At 37.4% G+C, this 26,576-nt stretch overlaps 1 protein-coding gene across 4 annotated transcripts in view; it reads left to right on the top strand.

The window, feature by feature from the left end:
* Positions 1-6,410: 6,410 nt before the first annotated feature.
* Lrrc9 (leucine rich repeat containing 9) overlaps positions 6,411-26,576 on the top strand; it is a 91,239-nt gene continuing 71,073 nt past the window's right edge. For 2 of the 4 annotated variants that reach the window (XR_010044938.1, XM_063241294.1), the window contains exons 1-8: positions 6,412-6,586; positions 12,049-12,126; positions 12,380-12,598; positions 13,397-13,537; positions 14,070-14,133; positions 14,413-14,483; positions 17,314-17,496; positions 25,452-25,607. Coding sequence is in view for 2 of the 4 variants with exons in the window: in XM_063241294.1 (XP_063097364.1) it covers positions 12,079-12,126; positions 12,380-12,598; positions 13,397-13,537; positions 14,070-14,133; positions 14,413-14,483; positions 17,314-17,496; positions 25,452-25,607 (882 nt within the window). In the remaining 2 variants the exon portion in view is untranslated. Of the gene's footprint in view, positions 6,587-12,048; positions 12,127-12,379; positions 12,599-13,396; positions 13,538-14,069; positions 14,134-14,412; positions 14,484-17,313; positions 17,497-25,451; positions 25,608-26,576 lie in introns of all 4 variants that reach the window. The other 2 variants (XR_010044939.1, XM_063241295.1) reach the window with 2 other exon arrangements.

Raw genomic sequence — 26,576 nt, 5'->3', positions numbered from 1 at the left:
TGCAGGCTACATAAAGCCACACATTTTTACCTGTTTTGTTTCTGCTCTATCTCTACTGCCTATAAAAAGTCTTACAACATAGTTGTTCAGCAAATCTTTGTTGAATGAATTATTGCCCAATAAATGAACAATGATATAGTAAAAGTACATCAAACATGATTTTAACTTATCTTGATTGCAGAACAATAGTCATGGAAGTAATGAAAATAAACTAGTGGAAGTAGATTATGCACTGGGAGAACAATGTAGAGGGTGTTGGCATATTATATACAAACCAAGGCATGAGTAGTAGCCAAGAGAAGGATATAGGTTAGTTGGGGGAGGAACTAGGAAAGATAGTGGAGAGGTCATGATTTAAGTGAAATCATAGTGGGAGGTTTACACTATTCAACCTGTCTTATGCCAGAGGTTGTCAGAGAAGTCCAGCCAGTAACAGATTAGAAAAAAGAGAGCTAGAAGTGGAAGTTCAGGCCTACAGCTATTGTGAATACTATTATCCTATTCCTTCTGGGTAAATTCCACTTCAGATTAGCAAGAGAACCTGAAATCTACTACCACTGTAAGTTTCAGATTATGTATACTTTTCATGTTGATCATCACTGTGAAGTGACAGGAATCACTTCACTTAACTTAGTTAACTTAAAAGACTGGAAATGAGGCAGACAAAATAAATGTAGAATACTGTAAAAGAATGTTCAAAATCCATTTGATTATTTTATTGAATAACAACAACAAAGTACATACTTGGCCCATAAATTCATGAATACAAATATTACATTTATGGGAAGAAAAGTGTAAAAGGCACCAGTAGAGCACAAGTAGGGCTACAGGGCTGGTCTACTTTGTTATCATGGGTGCTGGCTCCCTAAACCTTACTTAACCTGCCAGTCCTATTTTCTGCCTAAAGTCCACTGTGGTAAACCCTGTGACTTCTAGATTCACCTATAGCCTCAAGTATGCCACTCAACAGCAGTGAAAGTCACTAGATACTACAAATGCAATGGTGAATGAGGTAGGTGTGATCCCACCCCTCATGGAGCTCAAGGTGTATTGGTGGAGGCAGACATTATGGAAACATTTAGCAGAGTATGAGAAAATATTGAAGGGGGGATCCTCCTCACATACTTTTTAGAGCATTTTCTTTAGAAAACAGGTAATTGTAAATTTTTTGTTGACTTTGATATGCATTTAAATCTTTTTAAAACAAACCTTTTTACTAGTTTTGTAAGGCAGGGAAAAATTCTCAGGTTTTGAGAGGGATTTCTGAGAAAAAATATGTATAATCCTTGAACCATGATAAGCTAAAGATGTAGCTCAGTGCCAGAGTATTTGTCTAGCATGTGTGAGGTCTTAGGTTTAATCTCTAGTACCATCGGGGGGAAATGTAGGGAGCAGTGTGACAGCCCCTTGCTGCCTCCCTGCCTCTCTCCTGTGGGCACATAATGTGCCTGCCTACATTACCCATAATCCTCTCCTGCTTATGTCACATACCCGGACATGACGATGACCCATCAGAAACCACCCTGTAGCCTCTTCCTGTCCCACCAGCCCGCCCTTGGCCCATAAAAGCTGCAACCTCTTTCTGAATAAACGAGACTTGATTGGACTCCTCAACTTGTCTCCATCTCTGTCTCCCCCCTGTTCTTTATCATCCCTATTCCCCCTCCAGGTACACTCCACAGATTGAGCCGCAGGCCGGATCAAGTGGCGCCCAATGTGGGGCTCCTGGCACAGGAGAGTTAATGAGGGAGCCATCCAACAATGCCGGCTGAAAGTGAAAGTAAACTGAATCAAGGCCGAGGCCTGCGCAGATGACTGCCCAATGTGCCGTCTGAGTCATGGTGAGTGAACAGCAACCCCATCCCCTTTCCCGGACAGGAGTCAAGCATTGAGCGAACATGAATTGTTCGTGGGAGGCCTTAGCAAGGCATTAAAGACAAGAGGGGTAAGGGTTAGAACAAAAGAATTGTTGCAGTTTTTTCAGTTTATTCATAAAGTGTGCCCTTGGTTCCCCCTAGAGGGTTCTATAGCTACCAAGAGGTGGAAAAGAGTAAGAGATGCTCTAAAAGATTTTTATAGAGTTTTTGGTCTGGAAAAGGTTCTGGTGACCACTTTTGCATACTGGAATTTAATCTCTGAGCTGCGTATTAGGCGGCATGCAGATCCTCAGGTTGAGGAGATGGTCGCACAGGGTGAGGCTGCCCTGCGCAACTCCCTTAATCCTACCCCAAAACCGTCCTCAGAAAAATCTGAAGCCTCTGATCTCTCAGATGCAGAGGCTGATGGCCTGTTAGAGGTCCTCCAAGATGGCGATCTGCCACCACCTCCTCCTGTCGTCATGATTGGCAGGTTCCAAGATGGCGGCCCCCCACCCCTCCACAGCCAATTGGAGAGTCATATAAGTCTTTATACCCTGACCTCTCTGATTTTCAAGAGGTCGACTGGGAACACCTAGCATAGCAAGCCTCTACATACCACCCTGACCCTGTTGTGGCACTGGCCGCCATTAAGCCCCCTGTCTATGATGATGCACTTAGTGTCTGCTCTCAACTTTCTAGCATGCTAGCAGAATTATAACAAAGAAAAAGGGATCTTTTAAAACAGATACAGCTAGAAAAAGAATGCCAAATCTTTCAATTCACTTGCAGGCCCTCCGAGCTACACAGACTTATATGTTCTCCTAAGATGGTATCTGCCTCCAGTAAGCCTCGTGGTACTCTTAAAATGGCGCCTGCATCTGGCAGTCAGCCCAAAATGGCGTTCCCAGTCATGGAGGCCGTTGTTCCCCCATGGGATGTTGAAGAGGGTACTGAACCACAAATGGTTAGGATACACACACCTCTCACCATGACAGCCCTAAAACAGTTAAAGGCCACAGTCTCTCAATACGGCCCGACTGCAACCTATACTATTGCAGTTCTAGATTCTTTGACTCAGGGTTGGATTATTCCTAATGAGTGGAAAGACTTAGCAAAAGCCACCCTCTCCGGAGGCAATTATCTATTATGGAAATCTGAATTTTTTGATCAATGTGAAGGCATGGAAATATGAAAGAGCCACTCTTGAAAGTTAAAAGTATGCTTGCCTTTTTCTCAATAAACCTATCCTTTGTATATATCCCAGAGAAACTGTCCTTAAGAAAACAATTATAAGGCCATCATTACAGTGCTTTTTACTGGAGTCAAAGTAGTGGCCTTTCACTATGAAAACATAACCAAGACAAAATGTGGTAACACACATTATGGAATAGCATACAGAATGCAGAAATAATGAACTAGATGTACATGCAGAAACATGGGTATATCTTAAAATAGTGTAGAACAAAAAAGAATAAAATTTATGATACTATTTATGTAAATTAAAAATACAAACATACAAAATAGCACTGCCTAATTTTCCAGTATAAATGTAAAGATTTAAAAGAAACATTAGACTTGTGCCTGTGTTTGAGATGGTGTGGGATATGGAAAAAAAAAACCTGAAGATAAGAGAAAAAATGGCACAAATCTGTAAGCCAGAACTCTGGGAGAATGAGGCGGAAGGATCAAATGTTTAATTCCAATTTAACATCTTACTAAGCCTGTCTCAAAACAAAAACATGAAAAGGACTATGAGTGTAGCATGGTGTAAATGTGCTAGGTCTGATCCCCAAAATGAACGAAGAGGCTTATGATGGAACAACACATTAATATGCTTGGACCTGAGGAATACAACTGATTTCACAAATTTAGGGACTAAAGAATGGACAGAAAAAAAGGAAGCGAAGAAAGAGTTCTCCCACAAAAAAAAAAAAAAAAAAAAAAAAAAAAACCTATTCTGTTATCTAACAGATTAAGGCTATTTTCTCAGCTTAAATTCATTGTCCCTCAAGAGCTGCCTGAGAGCTAAATACACATAGAACTATAATAGCAAAATGAAGAGGTTAAATTATCCGGAGACAATGGAGGTACCTTTTTGCAATTCCAGTTTGGCTGCCTTTCATGAAAATTTTGTCCATTATATCAACATTATATCAATTTGTTATATATCAACAAATCACAAAGACTTTTTTTGAAAGAACTATTAAAAAAACAGTATCCTCTTGACCTAATTAAAACTCTTCTTTAAACAACTCTCAGCTTTTAATTGGATCTGAATATATTCATCCTTCTGGCTACTAATATTCATTGCCAGACAATGAAAGCCTCTGATGATGATTTTATAGGCATCACATAATTATGTCTTCCATTGCCAGAGTTAACCCTGAGTCGTGCTGCGTTTATGATTTCTATAACATATAAAATTCAAAAGTGAGACAGTGAACTTTTACAGATAATCCAATTAAATCATTAGCTGGAAAGTACGCATTCTTATAAAGACCAAATGCCTTTAAGAATATAAAAAATCACATTAGCACTCAAAATCTCCATACTTTTCAGTTTTCTGAAATTAAATTTAAAGGCATTACAAACAGAACACAGTTAATAATTTAGTACTTTTTTGAGAAATAAATTTTCAAACAATCTAAAATTTTTCACTTAACAAAAATTATTATACAATGCAATTTTCTTATATGGATCTGCAAAGTCATCAATATTTTGTTAAAATATATGAGTCTTTAGGAGTTAATGCAATAAACTTGCTACTCTTGGTAGTTTATCTTTCCAGTTGTCTCTAGATTCAAGATAATCTCTTTCCCATAAACAAACAGATTTAAATTTATAAGGAGTGGCCCCTGTCTAGGAGTATGAATAGAGAGATGAAGTCTTAGTTTACTTTTAATGATTACTTAACCTGCTTGGCTTTTTAGTGGTTTCAATTTTCATTTTTTTTTTTGTATTGACCCATAAAACCATATCACAAAGAAACTTTAAAGTGAGAAAAGATTAATATTAATGGTTACTGTTTGTGTGTTCCTCCTGTGGTTTTTAACTACAAACTCTAAGTAATATGTTGAATGTGTGAACAAACAGGCAATTCTTCTAGGAATTACTGTGGTCTTTAGCTCACAAGTCACCAACCGTTAACTAGTCTACAGCCATACAGGAACTGACAGGCCAAGTCTTTGAGCTCCACCTAGAAATAATAATATTGTTATATTTACCCTTTATGTAATACTGTATAAAGAAAACTGTGTTCTTTTCCTGTCTTTTACTGTTTAGGACAATCAGAACCCTTTCTACACTTGGAAAATATGCAAAGCAATGTACTTGGGTAAACTGTTTCATCTCAATGTAATGTACTGTCCAAATGAGAAGTCTGACATTGATAATTCACGTATCTTACACATCATCTGGTTTATTTCAAAGTTTAGACATGTAAATTACTGACCTGTACTCTATAATTTAGATAGAAAAAGATGTCCCCAATCATCTTTAGATTTTCAGAGATAAAAAAGATAACAGTAAAAAATATGAATCAGATTTTTGGGCAGTAATTTGAAGTCTTTAAGCACAAATAATTTTAAGTAGTTTACTTTTAATCTATCGATGACCGATTAAAACAATTTTAAAATTTGTGGAATTCTTGATAGCTGTTAGATAAATGAAAGTATTTCTAAAATTTGAGCTATTTTTCTCCAGAGAGCAGTTTAAAATCAGTCTGTCGACTGAGGTAAACATCTGGTGATGGCACAGAGCACTGCAGACACGGCGCGAACTGAAAGTTGAAAGTCCAGAGCACCCTAAACAAACCCCTGAACCACAAAGAGTGCAGTGCCAACCAAAAGAAAACCAATGCGAGTGACGGAGAATTAAGTTTTTCTGGCAGCTGCATTTTCAAAGTACAAACGATAATTTCAATATTTTTTTATCTACTATACCAAAATAGTATTTCAACACGTAATCAATATAAAAACTGTTGGCCAAATAATTTTCATTACTGTCAGACACGCTGTCAAAACCCGACGTGCACCCAGCAGGAAAGGAGCGCAGCAGGGGCTCGGTTTGCCTTCTCTCCCTTCACTTATTTCTCCGGCCCTCTGCCCACTTCTGAGAGGTCTCTTGCCCCTTCACGTTCTGCTTTAGTGTAGTACGCTCTGCCTCCTGGGGACTCTGCAGGCGTTAAAGGCACCGGCAGCCTGCCGAGGCCGGGGACCTCTCCCCGGGGCCGGAGCCTGCTCGCTCCGCAGGAAGGCGGGGACCGCGAGGCCGGGCCCGCCCCATCGGGCAGCTGTGACCTCACAGTGCCGGGCCTCAGGACCCGGGCGTCGAGGGGTCAAAAGTTTACGGTTCAGAAAGCTAAGACTGGAGGAGGCATCGTCAGCTCCCCGCAACTCGCCCTTCCCCGAGGCTCTCCGGGGTCCGAGGAGACGCCAGGAGCCGCCGAGGCGCCGCGGGCGACCGCGGCCGACGCCTCCCAAGAGCGCTCGCGGGGGCTTCCGGTGGACCCCTGGCTCTGCTGATTGGTCGGGGGTGCTGTCACGTGATGCAGACGCGGGTCTCCCGCGGCTTCTCCCCTCCCTTATTGCCTCTGCGCCCTAGGCCGAGGTCGTGGGGGGCGGAGCGCTGCTTTTCTAGGCAACCGCCTTCTGTGTTTGGTACACTGCAGGCCTTAGGCTAGGGTGGACCGGTCTTGAATTGCTCAGAATCCTCCCTGTCTCCATACGGTGAGCACTGATTACCTGTGGGCTTCAGGCATCCACCCCTGTAGGCAGGCACCGGGAATCTTGTGGTCAAGGGTGCTCCATAAAGGTGCAGTGTAGATGACAATCATGAGACACAGGGAGGTGGCTTGGCTTTGGAGGCTGTCGGGATGACTTAAGGGGCTGAAGAAAGGACGCTGACCACAGCCACCTATGCAGCTCCTTGAACATCATTGAGGTACTGGACTGGGAGAACCAAGCGCCCACAGCCCACCTGATAACTGCTTATGGTGATAGTTGGTGGATTCTTATCCCTCTATCCCCTAGGAAGGAAATAATGGGATTACATAAGGCTTATGTTTTGTGGAAAAGTCATTGATCATACTCTTTACCCAACTTTGATGGCAGACACATGGTCCTTTTTAGTCTGTTATTATACTCTTAATGGTCACATATAGCAAAATTCAGATCATTTAACAAATTTCAGTGAACAATTAGCATGTGCCAGGCACTGTGAGAGGCTGGTTTGTAGTTTCTTTCTTTCCTTTCTTTTATCAGATAACCTGATAGGTATGATGGGTGCTGTATGTTGGGCAGGTACTGGATTAAACCAGTTATAAGAAAGATGTTTATGATTCAACAAGAAAGAAGTAAACTCTTTAGAGAGGACTTGATTTAAATCTTTAAGGATATGTGGCATACACCACAGAATCAAGGAGTAAAGACATTTTAGGGAGAGAAAGGATATGGGGAAGTACAGAGACATTCCAGGGTTGTGTCAGAGATTGCGGTGCTCTTGGAGGTCAAGGTTGATGAGCTTGAGAGACAGGCAGGCATCAGACCTCGGCAGCTGTGAGTACCTTCTGAGTGGAGTAGCAGGAGCAGAGTTACCTTTCAGAAGGCTGACTGCCATAGGGTATGGAGGATGGACTGGGGGGAGTGACAGCAGGTAGGACATTGAATTAACAGGACCAGATGGTACCCTCAAGGAAGGCAGAAGCCCTTGGAATGGAGAGGAGAAAAATTTACGAGGTATTTACATAAGGTTTGAATGAATGACTGAATCACGAGGAAAGATATTTCCAAGGTTTCTGATTTAGACCATAAGAAAAACGGTTCATCAGAGGAGGTATTACACTGAGAGTATAAATTCATCAGAGAAGGTATAAATGAGAGAAGTGAGCTGGTGGGAAAGTGCATTGAATTCTGACGTGACACACACAGTTAAAGCTTTCTGCCTGGGCAATTGTATTTGTTGCACAAGAAAGAGGAAGATAAGATCAGTAACTTTTCACCAAGAAGAAAATAGTTAATTTGAAATGTAGTTTTTGACTAACAAGAGAAACCAAGTAAAAAAAGCAAATCGAAGACAAAAATTTAGAGAGTCATCATCATTGTCAAATGCCATGACATAGTCAAGCTGAGAGCTAAAACACATCCAGTGGTTGGTATCTGGGACATTGTTGGTGACCTTGTTTTTATAAAAGCAGCTGTAGTGGCTTGAAATGTCTTCAGATTGCTGTTGTCTGAGGACTGAAAAGTGTTGCTAATGATTATATAGATGCTCTTCAATGAAAATAGCTATTCTTAGCAGAATACAGGACAGCAGAACATCACAAGATCCAATAGTCATATGAAGTGTGAAAAGAGACCCTAGAGAAGGAAAGATGGCAATAAATGAGAAAGGAATATTTCACTGAACAGTCCTTGTTCTGAGACAGAAAAAGGTTGGGATCAGTACACAGTAAGAAAAACTCATTGTAAACAAAATGAGGAATACTTCTATTAAGACAGAAGTCAGAAGGGAAAAAATACATTTTTAGGGAAAAGGGTATTGAAGGAATGTATGCCTAATGCCGTCGCCTGTGCCATTGAGGACAAGACAAGAGCATCTAGAGAGAATGGAAAAGGAGAGGGAGAGGGGTAGAAAATGCAAAAAAGTGGGATGAAAATATACTCAGCATAGTGCAGAATTGTCAAGAAATGATGTGCTGGGAGCACATCAGTGAACATGGAGACTGACAGACTCAAAGCTTAGAGAAGTATTGTAGAGCCAGATCATGTACTATCTTCCAGGCCCTTGTGAGCAGTCTGGGTGTTCTGAGGAGTAAGATGGAAGCTTTTGAAGATTCTGAGTGGAAGACTAACATGAGTTGTGTTATGTACTGAAAAGAATTCCTGTATGTACTTTTTTAGGGCCAGGGGCAGAAGCAAGAAGACTGGTTAAGTTTTGGTTGTAGTGAGAGAAAATGGTTTTTGGAATAGGGTGTTAGTAGTGGGGATATGGGTGGTTACATGATGGATCTACTTGGATGGAAATGATTCTCAATCCTCCCCTCCTCCTCTACCCCATTCTTGGACCACACCAGATAATACACACACTGTAGTGGGAGAGTGATCAAGCAAGGGAACACTTGGTAAAGAACAGCCTACAAGAATTTGGATCCTCCATCAAAAGCCCACATACAGTACAGGCCCCAGTATTCTTCCCCTGGGTTTATTCACATAGTGCAGGAAGGAAGGTTCTGTAGCCCCACCATCACATAAAGAAAAGCCCATATATTTTGGTTAAATGTCTATGAGCAGTCAAGGAAAGACTGGCTATTCACTAGTGTGTGAGGGACAAAGCTTGCCTTAAAACTTCCAAAGCCATCAAATGGGGATCAGAGTAATCCAGCTGTATCCACAGCATCTACTCCAGAAGAAATCAAACTGTTTCCTTCATTATGCACCAAATGATCGCATGTACTTAGGCCTAATTTTGAGTTTTCTAGTCTGTGCTCCTCCTTAACTCTCTGCACCTGTGTTTCTATCATTTTGTTTTAATTACTGTTACTGTATTGTAAAATTCCACCCATAAGTTTTTAAAACTTCCTGGTTATTCTTTGATATTTTTCTGAATAAAATTTATTATTAATATTGAGTTTTTAAAACTCAGTTGGTGTTCTGATTGAGATTGCATTATAAAGATTGATATCCACCTTTTCAGTAGAAGATATTCCTTAAAAACAAGGAGTAGCCCTTTAAGGAGATTATATATTTTTGATAGAGAAATATGCATATTATCTCTCACTTCATCTTACTTTTTCTTCATCAGTGCTGTCATTTAGGAAAAAAAGCTTATGCTAATTCAATAGTAAATTAGCAAAACAAAATGTCCTTCTAAAACCACAATCCTAAAATTTGCATAACTGTATCTGAATTATATGGAGCCCTGAGACTTGTAAGTCTCCATATGCTTTTACCCATCACAAATGGACTCAGGATCACCAGATGAAGATTTAGAGTGCATCAAGAGGTGAATATCCTATTGGCCAGGTTAGCCATTCTTTTGCATTTGGGGAAGGCTAGTTTATAGGGCTGTCCATCAAGAGGCTCAAGGTCTTCTCTGGTTCCCTAACAGAATCAGAAGCCAGCCAACTCCCATAGTGTTCACCTTTCAGATCACAAATCTTAGACTGATCTGGTCACTTTTCTTCTCCACTTTTATTGTTGCTAGAAAATTTCACATAGCCAGCATGAAGTTGAAGGCACCACAAATGGATAGGTCTCTTACTTTAGCTGGATCTTCAGCAGCATACATTTTATATTTTCATCATCAACTTCTTCTCAAAGAAAAATAAGACTAGAGGCAAAAGATCTAGGATTCACAACACACTGACTATTCTAAGTGTTCACTACTCTCTTCTCAAGGCATGTGTCTGCCTCTGTCTGCCTGTCTTTAATGCCATATATATCACTTCAAAAAATCTTTCTCAATATTTCTGGAAATTGATGCTCTTTCCCTAGTACACCTTACATTTCAGTCTTACTGTCATCTTTCTCTGGTCATTCTAACAGGATCTGGGGAGAGAAGATAAACCCAAGACTGAAGTCACCATCTTTTTTTCTTAAAAATGTATGTTATCATGGCCAGGGATATAGCTCAGCGGCACAAGTCCCTGCCTGGCAAGCACAATGTCCTGAGCTCAATTCCTGGTACCAAAAAAAAAAAAAATTATGTTATCTGTGTACCTGCACATGTACATGAATTTGCATAACTACATAAAACTGAGCATATAAGTGCTTTTAAAATAATTAAGGATAAATTCATAAAGTATAACATGTGGAAATCAGACAAATCTTAGATATATAATTTTATTTTCTCAAAATGAATGTGCTCTTTGAACTAGCACCCAGATTAAAAAAAAATATATCAGAATAAAAGCCCCTCTTTCACTTCCTTTTGGCCACTTAAACCTGAAAGGTGGCTACTATCCTGACTTCTGATATTATAGATTAGTTTGTTTTCAAAAGTTAGTTTTCAAATTTTTTGTGAATTAAGATATATACTCATATGTGCATTTTTTTCTTAACTTTGTATATGTGAGGATCATGAATGCATATCACAAAAGTTATTTGTTATTCCACTCCTAGGTATAAACCCTAAAAATATATAGCTATGTCGTATGTGACAAAATGTTCAGAGAAACACTCACTTAGCTCCCAAACAGAAACACTCCAAATGTGTGCCAAACAGTGGAATGAATATATTGTTGTGTAATCATACTTTCAATGCCAAACATGCTTTTAAAAAAGTGTAACTTTTTTCTTTTTAATTTTTTCCTAAATCTCTGTAATACTTTCATCTATACCAACTTTCACTTGCATCCCAGGTAATTCATACAAAAAGCACTTGGTATGTACATTTCCATATTTCCCACTGCATAACCACGTACACATGTACACACACAGATATATGCACATATCTGTGGGGGAATTTGTAAGAAGTGGAATGATAATATACATGGTTTTTACACACTTTCTTTGTTAAATCATCATGTCAAGAAAAGACTCCTGTATTTTCAGATAGTGAATGTCTAGAAGTATATAATGAAATAATAAAATGTTGAAAACTGGGTTAATTTTATTGAATCTAAGAATTCATTGGCTTATATGTAATAAAGGTGAAATTGGTGAATTCATCATAATAAATACTTGTTTCCATGCCAAGTGAGCTGCTAAGGTCTGAAGTTCTTCTTGCCTTTAATTACACTTAGAAAACTATTCAATTGGGAGCACCATCATATAATAAGCAGGATAAATTGGAGGCTGTTCAAAGGAGACAAACGAACATATAATGAGGGAACTTTTTTAGTCTCTTTAACTAGAATTATGAGCAAGGTAAGGGCGATGGAAAAAATGATTACTTCAAGTAGTGAGACCTCACTGTACAGTAGAAAATTACATTTGTACTTGAACCAAGGAAGTAGAATGACAACCAAAGGGTGGAAGTTATGGAGAGACAGAATTACTTTCAGAATTAAAAGAGCAACTTTCTAATGGAATATTTCAGAAATGGAATGAGTCTCAGGGTTCAAACCATGTTGGTAATGTGCTTTGTGTAGATTTCAAGTCACAGAGGTAGTTCAAGCTAGGTATCTCTGCAAACCCTTTCAAGTTAGGATAAGAAGATGCTAGTGTTTAAATTTTCATTGTGTTGACAGATATATTATTATGATCACTGTTTTTAGAAGATGACTGAAAGTGAAAACCTAAGCCAAGAAGAAATAATTAAAGAACTGGTGAGTCAAATATCTTTTCAATAACATTTGCAAGGATAGTAAATGGAACATTTTTATGATCCTTTCTGTGCCTAGAAGGATATTTCTTCTGCCCCAAGCCTTTTAGAAATACAGACAAATCATGTATGTGGTACAACTGTCTCTTTTGTTGGAATACAAAAAAGGCATCAGTGTAAAAGACAATCTATAATTTCTAATGACAAATGTCTTTGTATTAAAGTAGATAAAAATCAATTTCTTTCTTTTAAAACAGTGTATGTGCAATGGATTATCTTATGAGATGGTCAAACAAGAAGGATCAGATGCTTCAAAACTGGAGATGTTTTTTTCAGGATATCCCTGTATAGTTGGATTATCATTGTTTCCTAGTTTAACAAGTCTTACAATTGTTGCTCAAGACATAAAAGAAATTTCAGGACTAGAAACTTGTTTGCAGCTTAAAGAACTTTGGATTGCTGAGTGTTACATAGAGGTAAGTTTAAACACATCATCTTAAATGGAGTACCATCTAAATTATTGATGAAATAATAATTTATTAAAATGTTTGCAAGGGACATGGATCCAAACAGATCAAAGGCAGAGATACAAATTGGATTGCACAAAGAAAAAAAGCAGCAGAAATAAGGAATCAAACACATTCTACTTTTCAGTAATTAAATCATATAATAGCCAGTATTGCTTAGTAAGTAAAATTGGTCCAGTCACATAGATACTATTGGTCAGACTCTGTTTTGGACAACAGTATTATGAACATTTGAGAGTCACAGAAATGTACATACCATTTGACTCAGAAATCCTTATTGCAACAGTTTATCATAGAAAATAATTCAGCTGCAGAAAGCAACTATATATGAAGCTAATTGTTATGGTGTTATTTATGATAGACAAAAATTATAAATGTTTCACTTATAATTTTAAAGAAAATTATAAATTTTATGAAATATTTTATATTCACTATGTATTATAATTTAAAAGGTTATGAAAATATTATAGATGCCTTAAGTTTTAAAAAAAAATCCAAAAAAGGTTTATGTTCTGATTATACGTATATAAAATAGAGTTGATCAAAGTTGAAAGAAAATATGTGAAATTAAATATAGCTGTGTTTTAATGGTGGGCTATATATTCCCTCAGAAACTCTTAGGTCATTTTGCTGGATATTGGTTTTGAAATGCAATGTAATATTTAAAGGAAAATGTACTTTGAAACTATTAGAAGGATTAGTGAAAAAATATAAGCTAACACTATTAAATCTCTTTTATTAAAATAGAAAATCAGAGGTCTTGAAGAATGTAGAAATTTGAAAAAACTATATTTATATTATAATAAAATTTCTAAAATTGAAAATTTGGAGAAATTAACCAGATTGGAGGTTCTTTGGCTGAACCACAATACAATTAAAAATATTGAGGTAAGATAATTTCAGTGATTTGTATGTAAAACTAGTTATTACTGTAGACTTTATATCACAGTGTCTGAGAACAGTTTAATTGAAAGGCCAAAATATTTGTGACTAATTGTTATTGTCAAAAATTAACATGTCTATAGCATTTTTTCATGTTCAGAGAGCTTCATATGCACCATTCTTCCTTCACACAAGCCTAAGAGGTAAGGTATAGTTAATCCTTCTTTGAAGGTTTTTTAAAAAAGAGTTTCAGAGACGTTAAATAACTTGCCTGTGATCATAAACGTCTGTGTGATATGTTCTTCTGCCCGACCCTCTCCTCTTTACTCCCCTTCACATTACCTCCTTCAATAACTGAAGATTCCAGTTTGTAGGAACAAAAAGGTGGCTTCCCTGGGCGTACACTGCGTTCTGCTCTCGCAAGGCACACGGCACTCCTGCTCACAGTCCTTGAGAACTAAGCAGATCTATCTGAGATGCCCTGCAAATGTATATTTTAATTACTCTTGTCTAAGTGGCATGTTGTCTAAATTTTTAGGGTTTGCAGACTTTGAAGAATTTAAAAGATCTCAACCTTGCAGGAAATCTGATAAGCAGCATTGGTATGTACTGTTTCATTTAAAATCTGAGATAATACTACAATCATTTTTATCAGTATAAAAATACATACTTAGATTTCTTTCACTTAGATTATTTCTATGTCATCTTTGCAAAGCATTTCTAACCTTTGATTATAGGATGTGAAGGTGTCTGTTCAACAGTGGTTAGTATTGATAAATGATACCTTACTCTTGTTTATATGCAGGAAATGACAGTACATAACTCAGAATAAAATTTAACTTTGGAATTTAACTCTTTTTTTCTTATTTTTTCAACTCAAGGTCGATGTCTTGATGCCAATGAACAGTTGGAAAGATTAAACCTTTCTGGTAATCAAATAAGTTCTTTCAAGGTATATTTAACTGGAATGACTCATTTTTATTTATCAACATGAAATATGAATCATTTTATTGAAGACATGGCCCCCTTTTTAAGGAAAATTTCATTCAGGAAATTTGAGAGTTAGCCAATTAATTGAGCTTTAATAGTCTTTCACTACTAAAACCAAACAAATAAACATTTAGTACGCTCATAGGGTATCATTTTCTTCTAATTTTCTTCCCATCTTTCTCATATCTCTCTTAAGTTTTTGAAGTTTAACCCTCTACTGGCATCTAAATGCTGTACTACCCCTAATCAGTCCTGGGATCTTTTCTCATTTTTATCTGCATTCATTCTGAGAATTAATCTCATTATGTCATATGATGTTAATCTACTGATTTCTCCCAGCTTGGTATCTGTACTTTCCTTGACAGCTCTGCAGAGCCATAGACAGCCTCTGTCCCACCTCAGGCTGATTTTCCCTCCACTAAGCCCTCTTTTGCCGCCTTCTGCACTGCCAGTAGCTTCAGTCAAAATCTTGATCATTGCGTTTGACTCCTCTTATCCCTTCATGTCCACATCCAATTCATCAGCAAATGCTGTTGGCTCCCCCTTTAGAATATATTTAAGTCTGCCCATTTCCTATACCACATCCCTACCAGCCTGGTTCCACTGGTGAGGGGGAAAAGCTCCCCATTAGCACTTCCTTTGTTTTTCTCTTTGCTCTTTCAATCTAGTCTTCAGAGAACAGCCTGATGGGACCTGTAAAATATGTCAGATCACATAATTCATCTATTCCAGCCCTCCATCAACTTCTATCTCTGTCAGAGTAGAAGATACTTCTTACATTGCTCATGAAACTCTACATAACTTTACCCTCCCTTTGCACTGTTTCTCTAACCACAGATCCTACTATTCTCTCCTTTGTTTATTCCAGCCACAATAATCGGACTGTTTCCTATAAATGGCTAACACATTCTCAACTTTGTCCTTTGCACTTACTGGAATATTCTTTCCTTTCATGATCTTCTACTCTGTATGGCTCATTCACCTTTTTCCTTAGATTTTAGATTATTCTAGATTTTTTTAATTAACAAGGTTTGCAACAGAGAAGAATGGTGTTAATTTTGGGGGCTTGATGCACGCATTTAACACATTTTGATCATTTTAAATCCTTTTACCCCCATATCTCTTTCCTCCCCCAACCCTAATCTCCTTCTTCATTTTCAAGAATTCACTTTTTAGTTTGCTGTCTAGATTTTTATCTTTAACTTTTCCTTGCACCCTAAAAAGATACTATCCTAGTGGAGATGGATAAACTTCTGTGTCTATCTTGCATCCATACCAGGCATCACACTAATTTTCAGTGACATTTTGTGTCTTTCTTTATTCCAGAGTCACCTGGATTTTGAAAGTAGGCAAGGACTTTGGTGCAAGGCTTGTGGGTTTATACCCTCATCTTCTAGTCCAGACCTGTGGTCAAGTGCAACCCAATAATTTAAAGATGTCTTATTCCTTAGGACAGTCAGTGATTTAGCTTCCTTTTCCTTACAGAATTTGACCAAACAAAACTCTGAATAGCACTCTCCAAAACTCTCCCTTTTAGAGCAACTTTGGCTTAGTCCTATTCCAACTATAAGACAAGTCTTATCTTCAGGTCCTACCAGTGAGCCACATCCTCACTTGTCCAGACTGTTTGGACATATATTGGCAACTTAAGCCTGTCCTACTCTTAATTCTAGCAGTCTGACTCCACCCTCTTTTCCATTTCATTTGTACTTTATTGTAGTATTAATGCTTTCTGGTTCTTCCTTTGAATTTCCCTTAACTCTGAATCTGAGTCTACTTACACATTGCATATTTTTAAGTTTGACATAGCCATAGTGTCTTCCTATCTAAGGCAACACCCTAGTCATGAGAAGGTACAAGGATGGCTTATATTGGTAGAAAGGCAATAACTACTCAGTTCACATGTTTATTTTGAGTCTGTTGTGTTCTAAGTGCTGAGTACTGGGAAAGTAATGTAAAATACAAACCCTGCATTCAAAGAGTTTGTCTCACTGGTTTTCCAACTACTTCTGTAGAAGTACAAACAGAAAATATTTAGGCTTCCTCTGCCACAGATGGATTCAAGCATTTATTATGTTTTTATTTTTATAGTACTTTAAGAATACAAATACCATTTTTAATCTGTACATGGAGGGCCAAACCCTGTAGAGATCCATGCCATCTAACTTGTTGGATTCATAAGCAATTAGCAACAAGAAGTATGACTAAGAGAACTTGTGGGAGGACCATATTGGAACTCTTTCAAGAAAAAGACACCTGGCTTGGAACCTGACAGATTAAAGTGTGAAACTGAAGTGCAGTTTAGGTGACTCAAAGGGACCAGGAGGAATGAAGGTCTAGAGACAACACAGAGCGATCTGACACATTCTGAAACTTCAGGTAGTTCAGTATAGCCACAGCACAAAACGTGGGGTGTTTTGTTTTGTTTGTACTGGAGATTGAACCCAGGGCCTTTGCATTGTTAGCAGAAGGGGCTGGGCAGAGGCAGCCACACTGCCTGAAGGAATCCATGTGTTCACGCGATTGCTCCCCGGCTCTAGCCGGAAAGAATGGCTTACTAAATGTATAAAACATACAGCTGTATAGAATGTGACATTTAATATTGTTGGTCCTCTCCACAGGAATTTAATAGGCCTTTTCCTAGAAGGAAACATTTTACTGTCTAGATGAATGTGTTTAAGAATGAATTAGAATGTATTACATTAGACTGTGAGTGATCTAACGTGTTCTGGTGTTTCCTTTACAGACAGGCACTCACAATTAATTGAACATTGTCATTGCTATTGTTCTAGGACCTCACTAACTTAACCAGGCTGCCTTCCTTAAAAGACTTGTGTTTGAATGATTCTCAGTATAAAACCAACCCGGTTTGTCAGCTGTGCAACTATTCCACACATGTGTTATATCACTTGCCTTGCCTTGAGAGATTGGACACTTTCGATGTGTCAGCAAAGCAAATCAAGGAACTGGCAGATGTAAGTATACTCCTAATTAGATGTCTGACTTCACTTTGGTTAATTCACTGCTTTGTTCTGTCCACATATGGTGCACAGGATTATTCAGTCAGTTCTTGTCTCCAATGTTACTTTTGCCCAAGGGTATTTGCTCAGGATATTTCATATAAAAATATAGAAATGATAATGTTACTACTGGAGTTTGTTGATAATACTGAAAGTGAAATAATTGAAATTGAGTTTATATTGTTTGTCACCTATGCAAAACTAAAAGAAAGCAACCTTTAAAATGATCAGTTAAAATTAACCAAACTAGTGCTACCTATGCAAAAATGAAAGTTTAAATAAAGATTAGAAATGTAACAAATAATCACCTTTTATCTTGAATATTACGTATCACAATTAGAAAATATCCATCGTTAATGGAAGTATGCCAAAATTAGATTAGATTTTAATCTGATTAAAGATGGTCTGAACTCTCAGGAGGTGTAATGCGTCTCCCTCCACACACTGCCGTGGCACCTCTGAAATTGTGAAGAGAGTGAGTGGCTCTGGGGTTTCCACTGACAGTAAACATCCAGTAAGGAGGCTGCATTTTCATGTCTCGAAAGGAACTGCAGTTTCATCATGCAGTTCATGGCATTTCTCCATGCTTTTTAATAGTCTTTATGTAGTATATTTCTACTTCTCCTTCCTAGTCCAGGGTCACTTCCCTTGCTGTTCCATTTGTTCATTCAGATAATCATGAGCAAATAGTTTTGAGTAACTAGAACGCGCCAAGCACACAGACAGATGCCTACACAAAGCCTTCCTACCGTATCCTTGTGGCTCATTCATCATTTTAACACAGATAAGGAGTGTTTTTATCCATTTGTCTTAACATGTCTTCTCTTACTATCCCATTAAATTCCTCTTAAATTCTCCTGTGTCTTCATTTTTTCTTAAGATTGAGATTATTCTCTTTCCCATATTCAGTATGAGATTAAAACTATCGTCTTTTAATAGTGACTTGGCAAAGGGTGACAGCTTTTGCCTACTAGCAGATGTTCAGGGTCTTTGGAGGTACAGAGAAGAATGTCTTTTCAAACAGTGCTTAGTGAAAACAGCACAACTTGACATTAATAATCATATTTTTCAAATTTCAAATATTATCTCTGTAGTTTTATATCCAGCAGAGATTCTGCAAAGTGAATATGCTCTACAAAATTAATGGATCGACTCATTCATCAATCCAATAGTAGTGAATCCTTTAGAGATGAGTGCTCAGTCAGTCTCTGCTTTCTTGTTTTTTTTTTTTTTTGTTTGTTTGTTTGTTTTGGTGGGAAGGGAACAGCTAATGTGGAGCTAAATGCGTAAACAGCTAGCATGTGAGGAGATGATAAAAGTAAAACGAGGGAGAGTGCAGGGCATGGCTGGTAGGGGCGGAGGAAGGGCTGCTGTTACTTTATATAAACTTCTTAGGAAAAGAAAAGTGAGGTGACATTTGATCAGAAACTAAATGGAGTGAGGGAATCAGCCATCTGAACACTGGAGAGAGAGATTTTTCCAGGATCACTAAGTACGCAGTCCCTGAGGGAGGGACGTGCCTGTGTGTATTTGAACAACCATAAAGAGAGCAGCATGGCGGAAGTTCAGTACGTGATGGAAAGAGAAGTAAGAGATGGAGACAGCAGTGTGGGCACAGATCATGGGAGACTCTGTAGGATGTTCAAATCCTTTGGCTTTCACTTAGAGTGAGATGGGAGCCACTGAAAATTTTTAAACAAAGGAGGAATAAAATGACTTACCTTTCAGAGGGATCCTTGTGGATAATGAGTTTGACAGATTGTTCCAGGAATTTAGATAAGAGATGTGGATGTTTTCATACAAGGTGTTAATAGAGACAGAGGTAAGAATCAATCAAATTCTGGTGATAACTAAAAGGTGGAACCACTTTGGACTTGCTGATGAGTTGTGTATAACATACAAGATGAAGAAATGGAGAATACAATGATGCTTTTGTTCTCAAACTTAATTTGTTCTAAGATTTTGCAAAACATAGCCACTTTTGTGTTTGTAAGGGAAAGATGTCCAATGTCATGTTTGTCACTTGATGTAGAGTTTTCAAACAAAAACAAAATTTTGCCAAATGCTTTTGTTGGTTAACCAAATTGTTTACAAACAAATGTGTTTGTGAATCAAGGTACCACTGTAATTCCAAATTATTAGCTTGAGCAATTAAAAGAGTCATTTGTTATTTGATGAGTTAAGGAAGAATATGGAACGGGTTGGTTTAGAAGGAAGAATCACAATTTAACATTAGGCAAAGTGTGAATGCTCTTTCAACATCTACTGGAACATGTTCAGTAAGTGATTGGATACATGAGTCTACTGTTTGAGAGTGTTTCTCGAGTTGGAGATATAAACAGGAGAAGTGCAAGCAGAAAGATAGTACTTAAAGCCATGCACTGGGTGCTTTAAGTACTATCAAGACAATGGGGTAGATGGATAGTGTTACTTGGGTATTAAAGGTTGAGGAGAAGAGGGAAAGGAGCCCGCAGAGGAGGAGAACTAACGGGTAGGGTCATCTTACTGTCTTTGTTATGTTCTCATCACTGAAACAGAATACCTAGCACCTTCAACAGAAAAGAGAATTTTATTTTGGCTCACTATTTCAGAAGAACTCATTCCATGCATAGTCAGCTAGCTGCAATTTTAAAGTGTATGGTGAAAGAGCCTGGTGATCACAGTATGGCAACCAAGAAGAAATGAGGAGGAGGAGGAGGAGCCAGGAGGGAGATGTACATGGCCAAGTCATGCTCCTAGTAACCTGCTTCCCATCAGGCCCTACCTCATTACAGCACATTTAATATATGACGTATGCACTTCCACAATGTAGTAATTATCCAAACATATGAGACTTTCGAGGGACACTTCATATCTAAACCATAAAATTCTACCCCAGCCCCCCACCAAGACTCATGTACATCTCTTTGTACAAAAATGCCTTCAGTTCCATCTTTAAGCATTGCCCAAATTTTAATAGTTACAGCACTGCTGGATAGTCCAGTCTCCCCTGAGATTCAAGGTACCTCTTACCTGTGAACTCCTGTAAAAGTCATAAACTCCTGTAAAAAAGGCAGGCAAACATTTTTACCATACAATGTTACTAGGTAAATATTTCCATTTCAAAAACGAGAAATACAGGGACTGAAAGAAATTGTACAACAGCAGGACCCAAACCCAGCAGGACGGTTGTTAAATCATATAGCTCCTTGTCTAGTACCTGGAGCAATTTGTGACAAGATGTGAGCTCCAAAGAGTTTGGATGGCTCTGCACCTATAGCATTGCTGAGTGGAGGCCTCATAGTCTCTCTCTTGGGCAGACTTTGCTTGGTGCCTGCATCTTTCCTCAGACAATCCATGTTTCTGATTTTTCCAACTTTCTGGAGTCTCCACTGTATTTACAGCTTTAGTCATATACCCTTACACACTGCAATCTTAAGGGGCACTGTTTGGCCTCTCAAGTCTTCTTCTGAAACCTTGGTGAAAGCCTTCCTGACCATACAACTCTTCTATTCTGCATGCTAATAAAACCAGAACCATGTGGATGATGTTAAGACCTACTACTGATTAATAGCCAGGTCCCTTTGGACCATGACTATAGAGGCCTCCTAGTATATGTATGACTGATTACTGTGAAGGAAGTCCCTGGAACCCAATTCTTCTCAAACAGGGTTCCTTGGGCCTTCCACTCTTTCAAAGGAGTTTACCTTTACCCTTTAAACCTTTGAACTTTGGAAGAGTGAGGTCTTGCTGGTTTGGAAGATGCCCTCTAAGCATCTTTCCTCTTGTCTAGATGTAAAGTACTAGGCTTCTTTTAAATGCTAATCTTTTTAGCAAACAAGTTCTCCAAGGCCCTGTCTTTGTTGCTTCCTTTCTGGGGAAATTATACATTTTTCAATTTACTTAGCCCTGTTCTTTGCTCCTGATTTTCACTGTGTCTGGCTAAAATGCTGGGCTGCCTTGAAAATTCCTCTACCAGAATAATTCCTTTAATCTCAGTCACCCACAAAGTCTGAAGATATGGGTAAAATGTTGACTGATATTCTGTCAGAATATGACACATATGGGCTCTAGCCCCACTGGCAATGAATTCCTTGTTCCTACTTAAACATGCATCTGATCTTTACCACCTCTACACTGCTATGGGTATTCTGGTCTTCTGAGTTGCAAACAGAACCTCCCACCCAGCTTGACTTACATTATTCTCAGGCTGCTGTAGCCTGCATCTGCAAACCGTTTTTCTTTTCTTTTTTTTTAAATTTTTATTTTAAAGAGAATAAAATTGAGCACATTAAAACAAAATAAAGCCAACCAAAACAAAACAGTATAAATGATACAGGACTTTAAAACAAGATAATAAGAAATCAATAGTTGTTATCATAATGCCTCTTACTGTCTTTAAAATATAGCTGCCGGTACCTTCAGTCACAGTAAAACTCAAAGGAAACAGGACAGAATAGAATCAATAAAAACAAAACAACACAATAAAGGGCTTCAAAACAAGATAAAAGAGCAAATCCAAAATGACTACCATAATGTATCTTGTTGTCTTTGAAACAACTGCCAGTGCCATTGGATATAATAAAATCAAACAAGACAAAACAGAATAAAACCAAACCCAGCAAAATAATGAAAATTATACAGTACTTCAAAACAAGAAAATAGGGAATTAACAATCCCCATAGACTCTACATTGCATATTGTTATTCTCTGAATAGATGATCAGACTACCAGCTTTAGACTTGAAAAGTCAGTGAAACACTAAGCACTACAAGCATTAAATTTTATATTACCTCAATAGCTATCATTGCAGCCTGTGTTTCTCCAAATCAGTTGGTCTCTTACAGCATGGTGGGGTGGCGGTGGGGGTTGGCTCTTCCTATCTCCCAGTCTGCATACCAGAAGTGGCTGGCATCTGGTTCTCCCCACAGCAGCCCATGCATGGTACCAACTCACAGGGAGGGCTTGCTTCTTGTTCTCTTCCTCCACAGTCCGTGAATGGTGCCTACTCAAGGGAAAAGGTTGGCATCTGGCTCTCCCTTCAGCAGCCCATGGTGCTGAATGGAGCTGACTTACAGGGAAGCCTTCAAACCTTTTTAAATGTCTCCCACAAGCCAGTTCCAAAGGTTTCTGAACCATGTGCTTACGTGTAGCCACAGCAACAATCCGATTTTTCTGGTATCAAAATCTGTTTTAATCACTTTCTCCATTGCTTAGACAAAATACTCTAGACTTTCAGTTTAAAAGATGAGTTCTAGAGGTCTCAGTCTATGCATAGTTGGTGAGCTCTAAGGCAAAAATCATGGTGCAAGAGCCTGACAGGGGAAAGCTGATCACAGCATGGCAGCTCAAGTAGAGATAACTAAGAGAGGAGTTCTTGGTAAGTGTCTGCAACGCAGGCCCGGAGGAGAACAGAGCTCCAGAGCTCCGGCCATGGAGGGACTCAGGCAGCTTATTCACCTGCCTTCTTGATAAGCACCTGCAGCTTAGGCCTGGAAAAGAACCATTACCTGTGAGCCAACTTCCACTCGAGCTGAAAATCAAGCACCCTTCTCCCACCTGCCCCCTTACCTACTGAGGATAGATATTTCAACATCTCTTGGGAGGATGACCATATGCAGTATAGCAAATATGGGGGATTTCCTTCTATCTTCTGTTTGAAGGCATAGGTTGTTTTCACTTTTTGTTATATTTCTTTTGCCCTATTCAGTATTCTCAATTGGTTTTACAATGTTCTATTTTTGGTTTGATTTTACAATACATAATTGACTGGATAGCTATTGTCAAATTAAAGAGATATACCATAGTACTTAGTACTACTATCCCAGTATCCTACTGTGAAATCCTGTACCAATTTCACTGCATTGTCTCGACTGGCTTTGTTCTGTCTTGCGCTGTTGCATATTTGCTACTTTCAAAATTAAAAAAAAAAAAAGATACATGTTAAGACCCATGCATGTGTAGAATCTATAAACAGTTTATGAGAACTGATCTTATGACAATTGATGAAATGAACAGATACTTTGAAGAAAAGGAGACACTAAAATACCCATTGTTGATCCTGGAGTGTCATAATGTGAAACCCAGCAATAGTGTTATTCTTTGTTCAGAGTGATATTAGCCTGCTTGGGTTTATTGAAAGTCAACATAATTGAGGATATGGGTAACTGCATATATGTTTAAGTGTAGAGGATTGATAACCATATTTCAAATTTTTTTTGGATAGTTGAACAGTACTGGTTGCAATCTCACTGTTTGAATCCCCACTTTATATGCACCAATTTAGTATCTTAAATAACTATTTGTAAGAAGACAATCTGTAGTCATCAACTAATGATTTCTTACTGTTTATTTTTCTTTGAAATTATGTATTATTTCTACCCGTTTTCTGGTTTTTTAGTCTTTCTTTAAATTCAGTTTTAAAAAGAAGACACTACAGTACCCAGTGCTGATCATGGAGTGTCATGAAGTGAAATCCAGCAATACTATTATTCTTTGTTCAAAATGATTTTAACCTGCTTTAGTTTGTTTAATCTAAACATAAATGAAGATATGGATAACTGCATGTATGTTTAAATGTATAGGATTGACAACCATGTTACTAAGTTTTTGGTGGACAGTTGATTAGAACTTTTTTCAGTCTCTCTGTTTGAATTCCCACTTTACATGTTCCATTTTTGTACCTTGAACAACTATTTGTAAAACGACATCAACTAGTGATTTCTTACTCTTTTTTTCTCTGAATGTATGTACTATTTCTACCTATTTTCTGTTTTGTTTAATCTTTCTTTAAATAAAAAAAATGGATAAAAGAGGTTTGATCTCAAGAGAAATGCAAGTCAAGAATGCTCGTCAAAATTATTTGTTTATGTATGTGTACACACATAAAAGAGGAAAAATTAATTCACCTTGGGTATGATATTTTTTTAATTTAAAAACTTTTTAAAAATAGTAATAGCATAGTGTTTGGCATTGCATGCTTTCTGGGTTTTAAGGTTTTCCTCTGGGAGCAGTAAAAATAAAAGTTTTTTACATCCCTAGCCACTGAAGCAATAAGCAGAACTGTTTGCATGATTGATGTAACTTTCTCATACTATGTCAGTAAGCACATTATCAGGAGACTGAAAAACTACAAAAGAACAAGATCTCTAAATCCACAAATTTCATCTACTCAAACGTCAATTCTTTGTTTTTGTTTTTCCATTCTTATATCTTTGAAGAACTGTCTGTACCTAGTCCTTCTATTGAATATAATAAAATTTATATTAAATGTCAAAAAAAAAAAAAAAAACTAAGAGAGGACCCGGGAAGTAAGATACAGAGTTTTAGGTTATGAACCCAGAACTCACCTCCAACCAGATTCCCCACATTCAGTATAGTGACCCCACAAGCCAGTCACCATCCAAACATATGAGGCTTCTGGAGAACACTCCAGATTTACACCATAATACTTGAGGTATAGATTTCTTGATAAAGAGAAACTCCAGTATTTCAGGTAAATGACTAAAACCAGGTCACATTTTTACAACATGGCTGATTATTTTATGCTGCCCTCAGCTATTTTTGATTGATCCAACTGTCCTAAGCAGCACTTAGGTAGCATGTTAGTAGTACTGTCTCAATAGCTAAATAATACTATTCTGTAAATTCGGTCTTTAGTGTCTTCATGTTCTCATCCTGTAAATAAATATGAGTATGTCTCACATGTAAATATTATCCACAAAGAGCATCTTTAAAATTGTATATTTCTCATATTAAATTTAAGTAGGGAACTCTGTGAGCCATGGTCCCTCCAGCTATTTTTATAATTTGAAACTGATCTAGAAAAACTTACCATTGGGATGTAAAATGTGTCATCCTCACATAATGCCACTCATAATGACCTATACTTTTTTTTACTTATTCTTCTGTTGTTTTATTTCTTATTTTAGACCACAGCAATGAAAAAAATAATGTATTACAATATGCGTATAAAAACTGTTCAAAGGCATCTTAATGAAGACCTTGAAAAATTAAATGACAGAAAATGCAAATTACAGAAGTTGCCAGAAGAACAAATAAAGTTACTCAGCTTTGTGAAAAAAAATGTAAGATTTAATAGTGTACAATTTCAGTCATTATATCCTTTAAACCAAAGGTAGCAAAATCTTTTAAGTTTATGTATATACAGCTAATACTGAATTTTAATTCAACTTTGCCCTAAAAATGTTTTGATTCCAGGTAATTAAGCTGCATTCTATGACTAGAAGACCTCAGTTCAAAACCAGTATGTCGTTACATACTTTTGAAATTTTTACAAAGCTATGTGATTCAGTATGACTGAGGTGCAGAGATCTGTTGTATGTTCTTTAGCTGCATTTTTATTAGGCACCATAGGCCGTGCTCAAAATGCATTTTAAATGTTAAAGTATCTCTTCTATTACTGGTAAAGGGTTTCAGTGGCAAGGAGGCTTTGAATCAGTCTATATCTTAGTATTATGTGCTTTTCATTTAGAGTAAGTTGAATTTTCTGTATTAAAAGTAGACCCTGAAAATTAAAGATTGCTTATCTCCAAACAAATTCTTAGATACATAAAGCTTTATTTTTTTAAAAAGTATGAATAAACAATTGATTATTCAATAAATCATTTTTTAAAAAAATAGCTAAACTATTTAAGAGTATGAGTCCTTAGTTTACACTATACCACAACTAAGTATCAACGGGTAAAAAAGAATTAAATGTGTGAAATAAAAACATAAAAAAATTCAATAATAAACATATAAATACATTTAACTGATCTCAGCTAGCCAAATAAGTATGAGAAATCATGAAGAAACAAAATACAGATTTAACCGCAAAAAAGTAAAATGATTTTGTACTAAAAGTATTACTAATAAAAGTAAACAAACAACAAATGACAATCTGGAAAAAAAAGATTTTCAATAAAAATGAGGGACTACAGATTTTTGTCCTTGTATAATAGGTACTAGTACTTTTTAATGATGCAGAATGAAAAGTAAACACCCAAATAAAAAAAGGGAATAAAGTAATAAAATAGCACTTTATAAAAAAAAAA

Source organism: Cavia porcellus, unplaced genomic scaffold, assembly GCF_034190915.1.
Source record: "Cavia porcellus strain 051 isolate PalLab524CR breed Dunkin Hartley unplaced genomic scaffold, mCavPor4.1 scaffold_31, whole genome shotgun sequence".
Taxonomy (NCBI): Eukaryota; Metazoa; Chordata; class Mammalia; order Rodentia; family Caviidae; genus Cavia; species Cavia porcellus.
The sequence above is the reverse complement of the archived record's forward strand: the minus strand, read 5'-3'. Positions and strand labels throughout refer to the sequence as shown.